Source organism: Macrobrachium nipponense, chromosome 4, assembly GCF_015104395.2.
Source record: "Macrobrachium nipponense isolate FS-2020 chromosome 4, ASM1510439v2, whole genome shotgun sequence".
NCBI classification, from domain to species: Eukaryota; Metazoa; Arthropoda; class Malacostraca; order Decapoda; family Palaemonidae; genus Macrobrachium; species Macrobrachium nipponense.
Window position 1 is genome coordinate 37,693,285 of NC_061100.1, and position 18,135 is coordinate 37,711,419.

General features: G+C 35.4%; 1 protein-coding gene across 2 annotated transcripts in view; it reads left to right on the forward strand.

Annotated features, from left to right (window-relative positions):
• The first annotated feature begins 1,106 nt into the window (after positions 1 to 1,106).
• Positions 1,107 to 18,135, forward strand: part of LOC135210864 (uridine phosphorylase 1-like) — a 62,688-nt gene continuing 45,659 nt past the window's right edge. The window contains exons 1-2 of one of the 2 annotated variants that reach the window (XM_064243770.1): positions 1,107 to 1,634; positions 13,861 to 13,926. In XM_064243770.1, the coding sequence (XP_064099840.1) occupies positions 13,889 to 13,926 (38 nt within the window). In that variant the 5' untranslated portion in view covers positions 1,107 to 1,634; positions 13,861 to 13,888. Of the gene's footprint in view, positions 1,635 to 1,760; positions 1,825 to 13,860; positions 13,927 to 18,135 lie in introns of those variants that run through there. The other variant, XM_064243771.1, reaches the window with a different exon arrangement.

The window sequence follows — 18,135 nt, forward strand, 5'->3', positions numbered from 1 at the left end:
AGTTAATCACATATTTTTTTAGGCACTTACTTGGACACTTCTTCGGAATGCGATTACAAATTGTCAAGTGCATGGAGTTTGTCGATGAAATTAACACGCAACATTGCATGAGAAGCTTAAGGGTCAAGCACGCACAACTGAAGAATGCTATCTTAATAATATTAGCAAAATGTTGAAAATAATGCAATAACAATATCAGGATATTAATGAGAATATTTATAAGTAAATAATGCCGTAGAAAGAGATCAGACGTTCGTGTCTTCCACTGTTCCCCTCCTGCTTTTGTTTTCACGCACGTTTCTTATCATCGTCAAGTTACTTATTTTCGAAGCCATCGGAAGAGAATCGGATACCGCTATCCTTTTCAAAGTCACCTTAAAGGGGAAGGTTGAGAGCGATACGTCAAACGATTGGTTGGCCTTGGTGCAAGAAACTGTTGATTGGCTAACAAACATGGAAGGTTTCCAACGCTTGTTATTGATGGGAATTTGGGAATCTAGTCGTGACGTACAACGAGTTCATTTTCATTCATAATGTGTGGTGAGTGAGTTGGTCATACTGAGCAACGTAAATATGTAACGTATCGCTTAGTATTTTTCTTGTTGGCACCCTTGCACACGCTGTGTGCATTATCAGTGATTATTTGTGTTGTGGCTTATGGTCCCATTTATCGTTTCCTTTATCTCTTCTTTAACCGACAACTCATATGTCAGTCTGAAGTATTATTAATTAAATCTGTCGTATTACAATCTTTATCTTAATTCTGTTCTCATAAAAGGTGTAATTATAAAATATGACGAATTCTAATGTTCTCGATCAACTTACCTGCCATCATGGTTCCTTTAATTTTCTCCCTTATTGTTTTCCTACCAGCATCTGCTAGCATTCACCCTTAAAACCCGAACCCCAAATCCCCCCTCTTTCTCACCCTTGCTATCGTTCCGCCCTCTATCGATTGCTACGATTCTACTCACATGCGGGAGAAGACCTTGTTTAAGGTCGAAGACGGGGTTAACGACAAGCATTCGGAGTGAGGGAAACTAGAGAGGTGCCACTTGGATTATGCTGTTTTAGAAATAGTATGAGAGAATAATCACTCGCGTCACTGATAAAGAGCATTTGAATTTCCTGTCACATTCCCTTAGTACTAACAGATATACATACTGTGCCGTTGGGAGTACTGCCTCTCCAGTGCGCATGAGCATTGCATCATCAGTAAGACCCGGTCCGGAGAATCACATCTCTAACCGACGGCAACACTTATTTGGTTTTGTCTTTGCCATAAGAGACCGGTTTTTTGTTTTGACGGGTCATTCTGCCGATGGGAACGGTCCTAGACGGCCAAGTAGATTGTGTTATCAGTGCTAGAGTTGGGATAAAAATAAAATCAAAGCCTTCCAACCATTTAGAATTTCATAATTTGTGGCGGTCTCCCACTCGATCTCTCCCTCGCTCAAGAGCAGCAGTGTAGAATTACAGCTCAGTGTGCGAATGCGTTTTAGTCACTTGCGGTGCAAAACGCTGAATGCTTAAGCAAAACATTAGACTGTGATACGAATAAATTTTTTCAGGCCTGTATTCGCTGGGAAACAAATTCATCTTCACGTCGTCAGGACTCCCGAACGACAGTATCTGTAAGTACCGTAAATACATCAAGATTATTTCAAGTACCCGATGAGTTTGGTAGAAAACAGAGCGTGAAAGTTACCACTAAAGCCCTTGAAGTGTTATGGTAGAGATTACGGTGAGAATATTTCAAAAGTGCTGTTAAACTTGACGTCAGACTACACTGAAGTTAACGTTGGAAGGGTGTGTAAGGTGCAGGTGCGTTTTAGGCTAATGATTTTATTTTCTTGCGTTTAATTACATTTCCGCCTCTTTTTATGAAGTTTATAGGGATATTTATTAGTTTTCCGTCTTATGTAGTCTATAGCTAGATATACTTATTACGAGAGAGAGAGAGAGAGAGAGAGAGAGAGAGAAGAGAGAGAGAACGTTGTAACGATTATGGGTAGTCTTCAACCGTAAACCGCTAAGCGTGAAAGACCTTATTTCAGTACTAGTTATTTCTTTGCGTGTTTTAGGACTGTGTACTCAACACTTAGTGTTTCCTTGTAGCAACGCGGCTTAGCAACGCTTCGCTATGTAGAAAACAATTACTGACAATACAAGTACTGCATTAGAACAATTACTGACAATACAAGTAACTGCATGATGTCAAATTACTAAGGAACCCAACGTTAAAACCTACAGTTTGTTCACCTTGACAGTGAATTATGTATAGTTAGTTACCAGAAAAACACCATTTTGAAAACGTCGTCAAATACCTATTCATTGTACTTCGTTATTAGGTAGTCTGACGAAAGTCGTTTGAACTAATTACTATTATTTTGTAAAGCAGTTAAAGGAGATTGCAAAGTTCAGATTCTCATAGGGCTGGCTATGACGAAGATGAGAGAGAGAGAGAGAGAGAGAGAGAGAGAGAGAGAGAGAGAGAGAGAGAGGCCTATCTTAGAAAGGAAAGAGCATACTAACATGTTTAGTTGTGGGTATGAGATATTGGTAAGTGCTAGTCAGTGGTGCCCACAAAATATTTTGCAACACTTCCACTAGGTTTTCTTGACAAACAATGACTTATTCTTTGGATAGGATATGTACAAGGAAATGTGATTTTCTCATTTTTATATCATTATTGATTATATGCATCGCATTATTTAAAAGAAGGGCAAGAATACCCATTTTAGGAATTCAACTTCACGCGAGCTCGCTACGGGCCTGAGGCAAGGAGGAAACTTTAGTTCGAAACGAAAAAAAGAAAGCATAATTACAAACTTATCTAATGATTGCTGTGGAAATTACGCGAAAAATGTAATCCATCTTCCATAAAAGTCGACAAAATCACACTGCAAAAAGAAATCTATTCCATAATCTTGCCTCTTATCTAAGACGTCACTCATGGGCGGGAACTAGCGTAGATAACAGAATAGCAAATGAACGCACAACAAACCTCTTCTAGGTATCGATCATTAAGATACTTAAGGCCAATTTCAATAAGCTACATTCCCTTGCAGCAGCTTGCCATCATTACAATAATCGTATACAGATGTATAAGACGGAAGTGAGAAAGAGGAAAGGAGAATAGGTTGCACAAAAGTGGACATCCCTTTGGTGACAAAGGTCAACAGATGATAGACGCAACTCGTTTGTTTACCGTAAAAAAAAAAGAAAAAAAGATATGGTTAGTTGGTTGAGAAAATATGCAAAGTATCAATAATTCAATATAATAACTTTCATGAAAAGTCTTTTTTTCATAACCCTGCACATACAAAATTTGACGTAGTTCACAGTTGTAATTCTGCAAAGTTCAATGGACCTTTGTGTACAAATCCCTTAAAGAAATATAGTAATTAATGCAAATACTGATGACAATAGAATTATTATTATAATAATATGATGTCTTTTAATTAGTAACATATTTCTACAATACCACTGCAATACGAGAAATTCAGTTGAAAAATGAATATCCGGACATTCCACACGCATCAATCACAGTAGTAGTTGTCAGAGTTGGCCCCATGCGCCTTGGATAAAGTTGCCAGATAGCACTTTTTTAGGCTGTTGTCCGAAAAATTTGGGAGTGCTGGAAAATATTTTCCTAGTGAGCGTGCAGCTTTACAAGCTCGGCTAGCCTTTTTTTTTTTCTCTCTTTTGCGGAAAGATGGCGTCTGAACAGTGACTTGCCTAAAGACGAAAGTTAAAACGATAGGAGTTGGGAAGGAGGCATAGAGTGAAAAAAAAAAAAAAAAAAAATATGGGTTAGGCAACCTGATATCTCCAAAAATTCAATCCTGATGGAAACAGAATTGGAAAATCAGTTTTGTCTGCTCATAGAGCGAGCCATAAATCACCTTTGTAAAAAGAGCAATTCTGCGAGTGAGGTTAGACAATATTTTCACTTGTGCGTCGGTTCTGTGTGACAAATGAAATATTAGCTAGAGCGTTGCTTTCTCTCTCTCTCTCTCTCTCTCTCTCTCTCTCTCTCTCTCTCTCTCTCTCTCTCTCTCTCTCTCACACACACACACACACACAAAGGTTCGTAATCTACGAAAATCATCCAAAGATGTCACTTGAACTTTACCTAAAATATTTTATTTTTTAGGGATAAGTGGAAAAGGTACCAAGGGAATAGTCATGCATTTCATAGCTTTGTCGCTACGGTATTAGCATAAGCTGAGATATAAACAAAGCTTGCATCCTGTAAAAGTGGATAATCGTTAATCGGTAATCAGTAAAGCAATGGATATTATACGTGTGCTGCACCCACGACCACTTCTGGGTGTTGTGATTGTCTCACTGTCATGTGGTCGTAGGGGCGTCGACGGCTTATCTTATGCTGTTTATTTGAGGCAAATTTTGTAAAACGGAATTTGGCAGTGCGCTAGTTCGTTTGCTCTTATCGTGTAAAATTACAGGCTGTAAAATGACCGTGCAGGCAAAGTCGTAAGTCAAAATGGAGCAGAGTATTATATATATTTATATATATATATATATCTGCTAGTATTTCCGTAGGTAAATGTCATTTGCATACACCGGTCGTTAACGTACGCTGGGGAATGTATTTGTATAGCGAAGTTAATTGGTCCAATGGATTTTTGTGGTATTGCTACGTTTATTCCTAGTAGGTGTAGTAGTAGAGACGTTAATGGTCGTGTTAATGTTGCGATTGTAAGCTTTTTTATTATTTACTCTTATTTACTCTTATTATAGATCGTCACTTTGTGATATCGAGCGCCTCATTGGCGTGGTTGGTATGGTCTTTGCTTGTCACCTCTGTGGCCACGAGTTCGATTCTCGGTCAATCCATTGAGGAGTGAGAAATGTGTATTTCTGGTGATAGAAGTTCACTCTCGACGTGGTTCGAAAGCCACGTAAAACCGTTGATCCCGTTGCTGAATAACCACTGGTTCCATGCAACGTAAAAAACACCATACAAACAAACAAACAAAACTTTGTGATACACATGATATACGTATATTGAGCAACTGTATGAAAAGAAGTAAATCAACATTAGACAAAGTGTAGGTAAAGGTCGACATGCATTGCCTGATGAAGGTTCAGCTTGGGTGCGGTATTCTTGAAGACGTCTAACCGTGTCGCGCTGAAATTTGTTTTAGTCTAACTTGTCGCAGAGGCATTTTCGAATCCCAGTATCCTCTAACCGACGGGTCCCCGTAGCGGGTTAGCGCTGTCCGTGCACCTCTCACGGTGCACTGTAGGCAGTACTTATGGCGCCTGCAGCCTCTAGCTGTAACCACAATTATTCCTTTTACAGTACCTCTATTCTATTCTCTTTCTTCTATCTTACTTGCCGCCCTTACCTAACAATTGTTTCATAGTGTAAACTGCAGACTTTCCCCCTGTTACAACTTGAAAGCCATTTGACCCTCTGTTTAGCCTCAATTTTATATTCCATTCCATTCTGACCAACGGGTGTCAGCCCGCATTTTTATGGAGTCTGCTATCAAGCCAAGTCGCAGTTGTTTGACATTTCTCAGCAATTTGTCCTAATTGCAGTTATCCTTGGTGTCCCGTTGCTTCTTGAGAAGTGGCCCAACCATCTCCGCCTTGATTGGTGAATTAAGTCAACATGATTTATAAATGCAACTGTAATGTGTTGATCCCATCAAATACCAACTTCAGTGTTTGAGTAGAAATCACAATAAATGTAAGTCAGCGATCCGTCAAGTGCTCCCTACCACTTCTTTAAATACCTTTCCACGCTAGTAACTAACGTTATATCTCTCTTACTGATATGCCCGGTACTGTAACTGGCATGCTCATCTTCCTCAGTGGGTGTTGGTTCACGGCGGTGCTTGTTCCCAAGCGTAAATGAATAGAAATTTTCAGCCTTCACGCCAAAGAACAGGTTTTCCACGTTCGGAGGACATTTCCCTTTTTTGACTCCGTCGTTACATATTCTCCTCCTAGATGAATATCGAGACAGAACTCGTTATTGGATGTCCTCGCCCATGCAGGGAATTTGAAGGCTTGCCATTCTCTTTACTTTGTTTAAATTTGCAAGCTACAAAGGGAGGTCGGCTTGCTGGGCCTTGTGGTGACGTTTGTTTGTGTCAGAGAGGGTTCTCCTGTTATTAACGTTTAATATCAAACTGTCTGTGTGTTATCGTCTTATTATACCTTTGGAAGATGATTTTCCCTTTTACAATTCACGTGTTTCGAGATCGTTGCAGAGCCAAACTATCATTTCACGAGGTATAACCAGCACTCTCTGTTCTTAGGGATCATGAGACGTTACGAAGTGTTTCCTCGTGGTTCTGTCAGACTTAATTGTAAAGGTAACCTTAAAGTGGTTTTCACGTTTTAATTTAACGGTTGTAATGTTATCACAGTGTACACCTTTTAATGCCTGTCTGGATTGTTTGTTCTTGGGGAGACGAACCCATGGAAGTGTTCTTAGTTCAGAGGGAAATGATAAGATTAGCGTTGATGTGTTCAGGTGGGTAATATAGTTGAATTCCAAAGTGTTTAAAAAGACAGACATTTTATTTATCAAATAAAAGGTCTCTGTGAATAGACTGAAATATCTGCGATTAGAGCCCACTTCTATATGTTGGAGCTGTGTCAGTGGGTCAAAATCACTAGATATGAATTAGGAGCCTGGGGGGTTGTTGGGGGTGGGGGAACTCATAAAGGCATTGTTGTATTATGACACAAACGCTTGGATTGGAAGCGAGCATAATGTGACTAACACCTCTGGTGTTCAAACAATGCTGCAATTTTTTCTTCATACTAACAAACGCAGCATGACACTGAACAGTGATGCTAATCGTAATATGACGTAGATTAATTTCTATTATATATTTGTAGTAACAGTTTGAATGCCTCTGTTGGAGGACATGGACTGGTTCTCTGTGTTGCAATGTGCTCCCTCTCTATGTACTTCAGAGGAAACGAACAATGAAGGCCTCATCTTTGCTCTATCGATCGGCCTCCCTAAGTTTAACTCCACGGAATTATTATCCTTGTTTTATTTAAAGTCTTTACTATAGGCTGTGTCTTCTACCAATACTTTGTTTAAAGGTGGGAAGATTAGATTCGGCTTTGTGGCTGTGCGAGTATTATGAATCTTCGTAACTAAAGCGTTGTATATAAGTGGAAGCTTTCAGCCCAACCAACGTTAAAAAAATTGCTAAAAAGACTTTGAAAACAGTTAGGAATCTGTTACTTAAACATATGATTATATTATCTTTCCTACTAGAGCAGCGGTTTTTAACGTTTGGTTGGCGTTTCTCAGGGGATTACAAAAGGTTCGAGAGAATATAATCTATTTTCATACATTTGGATTAGCCAATTGGGCTTTTACCAGTTTGATGAGTGCAACTTGCTACCTCTCCGTAGACTTTTGGCTGCAAAACAATTTCAACCCTCCCACTGAGTGAATGGGATTGTACTAGGTTTTGCTATTTGTATGAAGTTCAACAGTTCTGCGGAATTTTTAATGTTCTGGCATTTGTAGAGGCTATGTGGAAATTTTCAAGGCTTTTGTTCGTGGCATTTTCAATAAACCGTGGTCATCCTATCATTTTGTTTTAGCTTTCCTTTTCACAAGGTTCACCATTCCAGAGTTTTTTTTTTATAGGGGTTACGGTCATATCCAGAGGAGTCTCGGGGTGTCATAGGATGAAAAAGATTAAGAACCCCTGTACTAGAGGATGAACAAAGTAGGAAAATATTTTTGGAGGATTCGATAGCCATTTATACACACTGAGAGCAGTCATGCCACACGTATTGTTTTATCCTTGGATGGTTGTTCGTCACTTTGGGAAACAGTTAAGAGATTGTTTAATGATGAAATTTGTAATGCCGAGAAGTGAAGGTAAATTGAGGCAGCCATAAAATAGGAGCAACGGAGGTGGAGCTGAAAGAAAAGTAATCAATGCATCTGGAAGTAGACCTGAATCAAAAGGAAAGTAATCGATGCGTCTTGAAGTTAGTCTAAAATAACGAAGGTATGGCATCTCCCCTCAATAAGAAAAAGGACATGGTATATAGAAGTAAACAATAGACCATTGAAAAAGACCTCCCACAAAATTACTGAGTACAACTTGTTTACATGTAGGTACCTGCATATTATTTTGGGTAAAATAATATGTAAATGCCTACAAGTAAACAAGTTATACTCAGTAATTTTGTGGGTTTCTTTTTCAATCTTCAGAAGAAAACTGAAAGAAGTTTTTGTTTGGCTCAATAGGCCATTGTGACAATGAAAACTGGTGAATACGAAAAAAGGTAATCTCTCAGAAGGTACAGTATAGCAGAAGTGCAGTTTATGTAACAAAGATAAAATAGTGCCGATGGAACATAGCACACATTTAATGTAGACACGGAGACGAGTAACGTGTTATTCTGCAATAACCCAAATGGAAAGAAGAAAAAAAGGAAAGGAATGGATGGGGATTAACTCCAAAGGAAGCGACAGACCCACATCTTCAAGGGAGGAAGATTTTAAGAATCCGGGGAATATGACTTAAAGGTGAACGATGGCTTGGGCAAGAATAAAAAAAAAAATTGTTACAAAAAGGCAATTACTTAAAACTACAAATAAAATTTTTTTTATAAAGAGAAAAATGTTTTCCTTGAAAAAAAAAAATAGTAGTAAAATGATGAATGACGTTAATACATTTGAAATTTTATTTACACTTTGGAGACGCAGTAATTCCCAGACTCCTCTCCGAGTATGAACAAGACATTTCTGCCTTAAGTTATGCAGTGTCATAAACTTTTCGTTTTTAAGGTTCGATTGTATCACATCCTTTGAGGTTTGGTCTTGGCCTGTCACCTCGGTGGCCGCGAGTTCAATTCTCGAGGCATTCCATTGAGGGGTCAGACGTGCATTTCTGGTGATAGAAGTTCACTCTCGACGTGGTTCGGAAGTCACGTAAAGCCTGAATAACCCACTGGTTCCATGCAACGTAAAAACGCCATACAAACAAACATCCTTTGAGGTTAAGCCCGGCTCATCCGGTTTTCCTTTTTATTCTATTTTTGCTTTATGGTCTGGTTACTTAATAGTCACATTTATAATAAGCGCAGTTTCGGGGAGAGGAGCCCTCGACTTCATCCCTTTAATAACGATCGATCGTATTAATTGGTCCTTCACCGTGAAGGTCACTGAAGTAAGATCATGCACGACGCTTAATTTGATTATGTATGTTAATATTCTCTCTCTCTCTCTCTCTCTCTCTCTCTCTCTCTCTCTCTACATGTATTCTGAGATGTGACTTGCTGTCTGTCTGGCAGGCTGCTTATTACTAACAAGGTTTCTATTGGTGTTTTAGCTATTTTTTCAAAGTAATTTCTCTTAAAAACGATTGCTGTTTTAGAGGTTTTATATATATATATATATATATATATATATATATATATATATATATATATATATATATATATATATTCTGTTTGCTTAACTGGTGATGCAGATATTTTAAATGTCATGAACACAGGTATGCAAATTTTGCGCGCGTGTGAGTATTGTATTGGAAGAACTTGTATTTTTTGTGTTTCAGCGTAAATTGCATTTATTTTCATTTATACCAGGTACAAACGAAAAGTGTCGTGGGATCATAAACCACTTAAAATCTATGTATTATATTCATTTGCGGCACTTTACAAATTCGCCTCTTAATACTCTTTCCTGCATTTTCACTGATGCAAGTACGAAGCGGAGCTCCAAACGGCCATAGACAATAAATAATAAGACATTTAATGATGCCTTAACTTAACTTATTTTTATAATAGAGCTCTTATCCAAATTTAAATAGCATTAAATTTAAGTATGATATACGAGTAAAGTTTTCCCCGATTTTAGGTCTTCGTACACTGCCTTTGTATCTTCAGACCCGGGGTTCTTCAAAGGAAGACAGTATTGTAAAGACTTATTGACGGTATGGATCTTCCTCACTCATCCCTGTGGCTTTTTGGGCCTCAACGTAACATATTATCATTCCCATCTTGCCCCCGAACACTAATCGATCAGTTACAGTTTTATGTAGGAGCGGCTGTTGGAAGAAAACGGGAACAACTATTTTTTTTATGGTAAATACTCTCTCTCTCTCTCTATCTCTCTCTTCTCTCTCTCTCCTCTCCTTCCTCTCTCTCTCTCTCGTCTCTCTCTCTCTCTCTCTCTCTCTCTCTCTCTCTCTCTCTCTCTCTCTCTCTCAGATTTGTGACATTTGCGGAATGTTTTAAGGTATGAATTTTCAACGAGAGAGGAAGTTAAAAAAACTAATAAAAAATTGTTGTGAAAGAAGAATCTTGAGTGAAAATGTCAAGCTTAGCAGTGAATTTATAAAGAGGAAAAAATGGACGAATAAAGTGGCCCAGAAAAATCTGGGGGAAAAAGTTGGATATTGTGATAAAAGTAGGAAAAATGAGAAAAAACAGTAACATGATAAAATCGGAGGAAAAATAACAGGAGAACGAGAAGGAAAATAACAGAGTGAAAAATAAAAATAAGGAGAGTATTGAGGATAAAACAGACAATTTGGGAGAGGTCCATGGTCTTCAACTTCCTTAAACAAGCGTCTAATGTAGTCATGCGATAATTACTGATCGATACATGGGAAAATAATGACTGCCATTACTTAGCTCATTATTTCTATGATATGGTGTTGTTATCAGGCATTTACTTAGTTGGGTTATGTTTAAAGCGGAAGGCGCATTTGCTTTTTTATTTCTGTGGGAATTATCTATTAGGTTTTTTGTTCATATATTTAGGTACTTGCCTTATCATGAAATTTACAGGCTACAATCATTCACCAAAGATTTGAAGCAGCAACAATGCAATGGTCTTTTTAACACCTCGACTATGTGATATATATATATATATATATATATATATATATATATATATATATATATATATATATATATATATATATATATTGTAAGAAGCCCACTAAAATTCGGAAAAAATTGAAAGTTTTTTATTTAAGCTTTCGGAGAGTACATTCTCTCCCTCTTTCAGAAAGAGAAATAAAAGTTACATAAACTGAAAACAACGGTCAAGGTAAAAGAAATAACATACAAGCATATGGTTGTATCAGAATAACTGCCCTACGGTGGTTTGCCAATCTTGTTTAACAACTTAGCTACACTAATTACATGCTTTGTCATAATTGCATTACAGAAAAGGTCCAGTTTAAAATTACTCTTATATATATTCATAGCGTCAACATTTTGGATTAGAATAGATTCTAAAAGTTTTCTTTTTTCAGTGTTATTAACAACCTTTATGTTTTTCATTTTGTCTAGGTTAACCATATGATTTTTACTTTGTCTATGTTGAAACAGGGCGTTGTTTTCACCACCTTTCCTTATTGAGTCACGATGTTGTCTTTTTCTTCTGTCAAAATCAATCGTTTCACCTATATATAATATGTTTTATTACACTCTTGACAGGGAATTTCGTAAATGCATCCTTTTGTTTTGTCTACATTTTTAACATTATTTGTTAGGTACTTTTTAACAGTGTTTGTATTCTTATATACAGGGACAATGTTGCAAAATTTCAAATATTCGTTTAAAAGTCCAGGGTTTGCTTTGGTTTGTGGTAAGACTAAAACACTATCATTATTACCTAGGAAGCTCCTTTTCTCCCTTGCTACATAATATATTCTACGTGCCTTAAAATGCGCCCTTTGAATAAAATTTGTATTGTAACCAAGTGCAGTGAAAACATTTTTGATATGATTGCTTTCAGTATCTAAAAATTCAACATCACAAAGTTTATACGCTCTCAAGAATATATTAGAAATAACACCTATTTTGACATCGTCTGAATGGAAAGAAAAAGCATGGATATATGACTCTGCATGGGTCGGTTTTCTATATACTGCATATTTAATCCTATTATCTTCTGAACGACATAATAAAGTGTCTAAGAAAGGTAACCTGTTATTATTCTCATTTTCTACTTTAAATTTGATACACTGGTGTAAATTATTCAGCTGAGTTAGTAAATCTTCAACATTATTAAAATCTGGAATCAAAGCTAAAATATCGTCAACATAGCGAAACCAAACAATTGGAAAGTTAAAAATGGTGGGTAAAACTTCAGTTTCAAAACATTCCATAAACAAATTTGCTAAAACGGGTGATAACGGCGAACCCATGGGCAAGCCGAAAATCTGAGAGTAAAATTTACTATTACATCCAAAGTGACACTGTTCAATACAAATATTTATCAGATCAATAAATACACTTTTTGGTACAGGTAGATCAATATTAAGACTATCAATTTTAGTGGGCTTCCTACAACATATTAGGACACGGATACAGTGTTTAACTTTGCTATATATATATATATATATATATATATATATATATATATATATATATATATATATATATATATATGAGAATATATATATATATATATATATATATATATATATATATATATATGAGAATATTTTATATATATATATATATATATATATATATATATATTATATTAAGAGTATATATATGTATATGTATGTATGTGGTATGTACCTATAATACACACATACAAATATATATATGAAACAGAAAATTACAACGCTTATACGTAACTTACGCAATGTGGTTATAAACGAACCATTGTATGATGCTCATGCACGTATGCGCATGGGTGCATGCAATCAGTATAGTACGCTCGTATATGTGCGAGCATGCAGTTATAAAAGTTGAACTTCGATTGACAACATTGCCTTTAGGGTTAAACGGGCCGACTCAGCGTAGAGCCTAAAAGCTGTCATTGAAGAACCGGAAAGCTCTAATTGTCTTAACAACAGTCCGTGCTCTTGCATCTGATTAGGCTGGAACTGGACATTGCGTAACCGTTAAGGTGGATTTAGGGAATTGCACCTATGCCACCGTTAACATTGGTCTAGGTCAGGGAGTCATGTATCCTGACGCGCCTGACGACTGAACAGGAAAATTTTGTGGAAGAGTTTTGGCTGCAAAACATTGTTTTGTTAACTTTGTGTGTAAAACAGCTGTATGTATGTATATACGTACGTACGCAGCTATGTTTGTACGTATATGTTGGCTGCTGTTAAACGAAAATAATTGTTCTTTTCATGAAACAGGAATCTATTGAAAAATCTGTTGTCCAGTAAAGTTTTCGTTTTATGCCTATAAAGAAAGCATATTATATATAATATATATATATATATATATATATATATATATATATATATTGAAAGGTTTAGTGCTTGTTTTTCTATCTGTTATAATATGTATTTTATATATATATATATATATATACATATATATATATATATATATATATATATATTATATATATATATATATATATATTACTATGTATATATATATATTTATATATATATATATATATATATATATATATATATATATATATATATATATATATATATATGTGTGTGTGTGTGTGTGTGTGTGTGTGTGTGTGTGCGTATTATATGTTTCTGTTATAACCAGTTATCGGGAAAAAAAGAAAAAAAAAAAAAAAAAGAGGTACCCTTTATGATTTACAGGTATTCAGATTAGGGATCTGCGTTCATGTAAAAGATGTTTCATTGTATTACAGTAACCAACCAATAAGTTTTCATGTGAGATGAAATACAATGAAATATTCAGTGATTAGATGATTAACGATAGATCACAGTCGTGAAATACTTTACTGACATAACGCCATCTCTCTCTCTCTCTCTCTCTCTCTCTCTCTCTCTCTCTCTCTCTCTCTCTCTCTCTCTCTCTGTCCTAGTTCCCGCTAAACCGAGGTTGTAATCGTGATTTATTATATTTCAGGAATTTGTGAGACCGGAACCACTTCGCAATGTGTAACGCGGCAGGAGATGACGAAGACAGGGACTCGTAAGTGTTATAATTAATTTGCTGTGTTTTTCTTTTATTCACTAAGAATTTAGTTTCATAACTCACGAACGAAAGGTCCATTTAAGCCTTCATTATGTATCGAGTTTCATCCATATAGGTGACTACTTATAATTTAAAAATTTTATTATGGTTAAATTGAAGTAGACTGCCATTGCAGTTCTTCATTTCTTATACATTCATTAGCTAGAGGAGAGTACAAGGGTAAGTGTTTTCGGCCGTTTGTATTATTATTATAAATAAGAAAAAGTAAGTCTTGAGGGTGGCAGAGCCATGAAACCCTTCTCTCCCTGCTTAGGTCTGCAGATTTAGTATGATTTCTCGCGTTCTCCCTTCTGTGGTCTCCGTGACATTTGTTGTACTGATAGTCTGCATTATCATTTAACCAGAAGAGTAGATTCATCATTTCTATGGTTTGAGTTTTTTGTTTTGAACGCCTGTGGTATGGTAGAGGAACTCCTTCAACCATCTATTATACACTAAAATGGGAGCTGGTGTAGATAAGGCCGCAATGTCAGTCACACAATAATCGTTTGAGTGCTTAATCCAGAACGAAATCGCCATAAATTTTACACACACACACACACACACACACACACACACACACACACACACACACACACACACACATATATATATATATATATATATATATATATATATATATATATATATATATATTAAAAGGAGCCCATAAAAACGCCAAAATGTAGAAAGTAAATAATACATTTCAGAGACGATGGAATTCTGTTTCAACAGAATATATTTCCCAGTCACACACGAACATATACAACATGTTAATTATATATATATATATATAATGTATATATTATATATATATATATATATATTTATATACATCTATATATATATATACATATATATATACATAATATAATATATATATATTTATATATATATATATAGATATATATATATATATATATATATGTATTATAAATATATGACTGGGAAATATAGTCCGTTAAAAAACAGAATTCCATCTAATAAAAGGAGCCTGAAGAGAGGGACAGTTTGTTCTCTGAAATGTAGTATTTACTTTGTACATTTTGGCTTTTATATATATATATATATATATATATATATATATATATATATATGTATGTATGTATGTATATGAATATATGACTGGGAAACATAGTCCGTTAAAACAGAATTCCGTCTAATAAAGGGAGCTTGAAGAGAGACACTGTTTGTTCTCTGAAATGAAGTATTTACTTTCTAAATTTTGGCGTTTATATATATATATATATATATATATATATATATATATATATATATATATATATATATATATATATATATATTGTGTGTGTGTGTGTGTATAGGTCTCGATGAGGGGAAATCTTCCGAAGGAATGAGTGAGAGGAATATGTATTTCAGTGTATAGAAGTAAAGGAGATACAAGGGACTGGGAGAATTATATGGGCATAATATGCCCTAGTATGTGTAGAGAAGAAGTAGCTAGTGTGGTTTAAAGACAGGTGTCTGTCTTATTTCTGTACGTGTGCAAATCGTGAGTGAGTGAGGGATGACTGAAGTTTAATAATGACACAATACTGATTTAGGATAATGAAGAGAAATTGCCGAAGCCAGTTAAAGAGAATATATGAAGGTGTTTACGGGAGGAAAAAGCTGAGTGCATAAATGAGTAGGAAATTAGTAATCAGGGTGAAAGTAAACTAGAAGGATAGAACAACGAATGTTCATACGGAGGATGGTGGAAGAATGGGGAGGAATGGGAGTTAATGTAATGGATATTGGCAGCAAGAAAAGCACGAAAAGTAGCAGGGTGTATGCAATAACTTGGGAAGAGACTTGATGTGTCTTTGAAGCTAAGGTTGGAGTATATGAAAGGATAGTTGAGCCAACTCTCCTTTATGGATGTTAGGTATGGGTATAAGTTTCAATAGAAAGAAGGTTGAAGTTGATGAGATGAAATGCGAAGTATATGTCATGAGAAGAATTGCACGGGTGCTAAGTAGAGGTATGTAGAATTAAAAGGTTTAGCGTAGAGAAAGTCGAGTTCCAGTGTTTTGAGTTTCGTGGAACGTAGGTTTGTAAAAAGACTTAAAAGGGAAGAAGAGGGGAACACCTTGAAACGGCTGAATAAAAGGCGTCAACGAAATGCCGAAATTTAATGGAAAGGAAGGATTTCAATATCGAGGAAACAGAATGTGTGCTAAATAGAAGTAAAGGGAAAATGTGCCTTCGGTGCAGGCAGATGCAGTTAATGTTCTGAAAGTGTTCTGCACAGGGGTTCACCCATAATTCAGCAGTTAATGTACGTATGTATGTTGCAGTGCCAGATGCATGTTTGTTTACCTTGGAGTCACCTCGTATAAAGAAATAAACAGTGCAAGAACCAATGTACAAAACATATATATGTACACACACATACATATACATTCTATATTACATATATACTAGATAAATATAAATATAATTAAATTATAAATAATATTATATATATACTTATACTTTAATTATATACAACATATATATATATAATTATACAAATATTTATATGCAATGTATATATGTATACAAAATTAATTTATTACACTAATATATGTATAAATAGTTATAGGAATATGTAATAATACAATATGATATATGTATCTGTATATTGTATATGTATATGTCTATGTATATGAGAGTAATGGTATGTATTTATGTATAGGTAGACTATATATAATCATACATATATATATATATAGATGTACTATTACATAATACTATATTATATATATTTATATTATATATATATTAATATTATATATATTATATATGATATATATCTTAGTATTATCACACACAAAATGTTTTCCCCGGTACTGACGGCTTTTGACAAGTCTCCCTGACGTTCATTATCAAGCGTTGCATCTTGTTGCATGTTGAAGGTATTGATTCATTTCTGTCTGCACCTTTGGCTCTAGTGTGTTTGCGTGTCGTTTGATAAACTTACCAGTCTATTTTCCAATATTCTCTCTTCCTCCTTGAGACTATTCTTTTCATGGATCCTGCAATTTTGCTTTTTTAATTTATAGTTTGGTTCAGGATAGTTTGGCGATATTGCCCATGCTAGTCATTCTTAATTATTATCATTATTATTATATTCAGAAGATGAAGCCCACTAGGTCACTGACTTGAAATTCAAGTTTCCAAATGATATGGTGTTCATTACGAAGAAGTAAGAGGCGGTAAAGGAAGGTTTCTGCTTATAATTCTCCAGTTATAAACACGAGGTTCTCTGCTTTTTTTTTTTTTTTTTTTTTTTTTATAGGCTTAGGTTCATGGCTACACTTTTTCTTTCTACCTTTTTCATTTTAGTTCCTCTTGCTTATGATCAACCAAGACATTTCGTTACCGTTCTTCCCAGCCTTCAAAAAAAAAAAAAAAGTATTTTAGGGATCCACGTGACCTAGACCATAATTTTCTGACCCTATGAGATCGTTCTGTTGAATTTCTTGTTCGTCAGATTAAAATGTACTTTCAAGTACAGTAACTTGTTACTTGAAGAACGAGGCGAAAATTTGATTAATCATTAGATTTGTGTTGATTGCTAAGGATATTTCATATCCTGTGTCCTGATAGTATTTTTACTGTTATTCCGAGAGTTGTATTCAATTCAGTCATAGTAGGACGTCTTGCAAACTTTTAAAACTTGAATCTTGCATCATGTCGAAGAGAGAAGGCATTTTTTTCCAGTGGAAATGATTGATATATGATCAACAGCTGTTAACTGCAATACTTTTAAGGCCTAATAACGAACGCAGTGCACCTCAGTGGTTTCTCATTCTAAGAGAGGCGGAGACTTTGATATACGAATAATGTATCAAGTGCCTAGGAATGTGCATTGCATATCTAAACGAGCGCGGTTTATGCTGCTTTCAACCAGTAAATGTCCAAATCTAAGCCAAATAATGTACTCGCTCTTGAGAAAAATATTAGTATATAGAGATATTCTAAAGGAAACAATCTTAACAGCATTAGGGGCTGGAGAGAGAGAGAGAGAGAGAGAGAGAGAGAGAGAGAGAGAGAGAGAGAGAGAGAGAGAGGTTGGAAGGGCGAGGGGAGGGGATTCACTCTTACAAATATGGCAGCAGAAAAGACAAACAAGTAAACTGGTGGATAAAGACAAAGACTTATTGATCAAGGCAATATAAT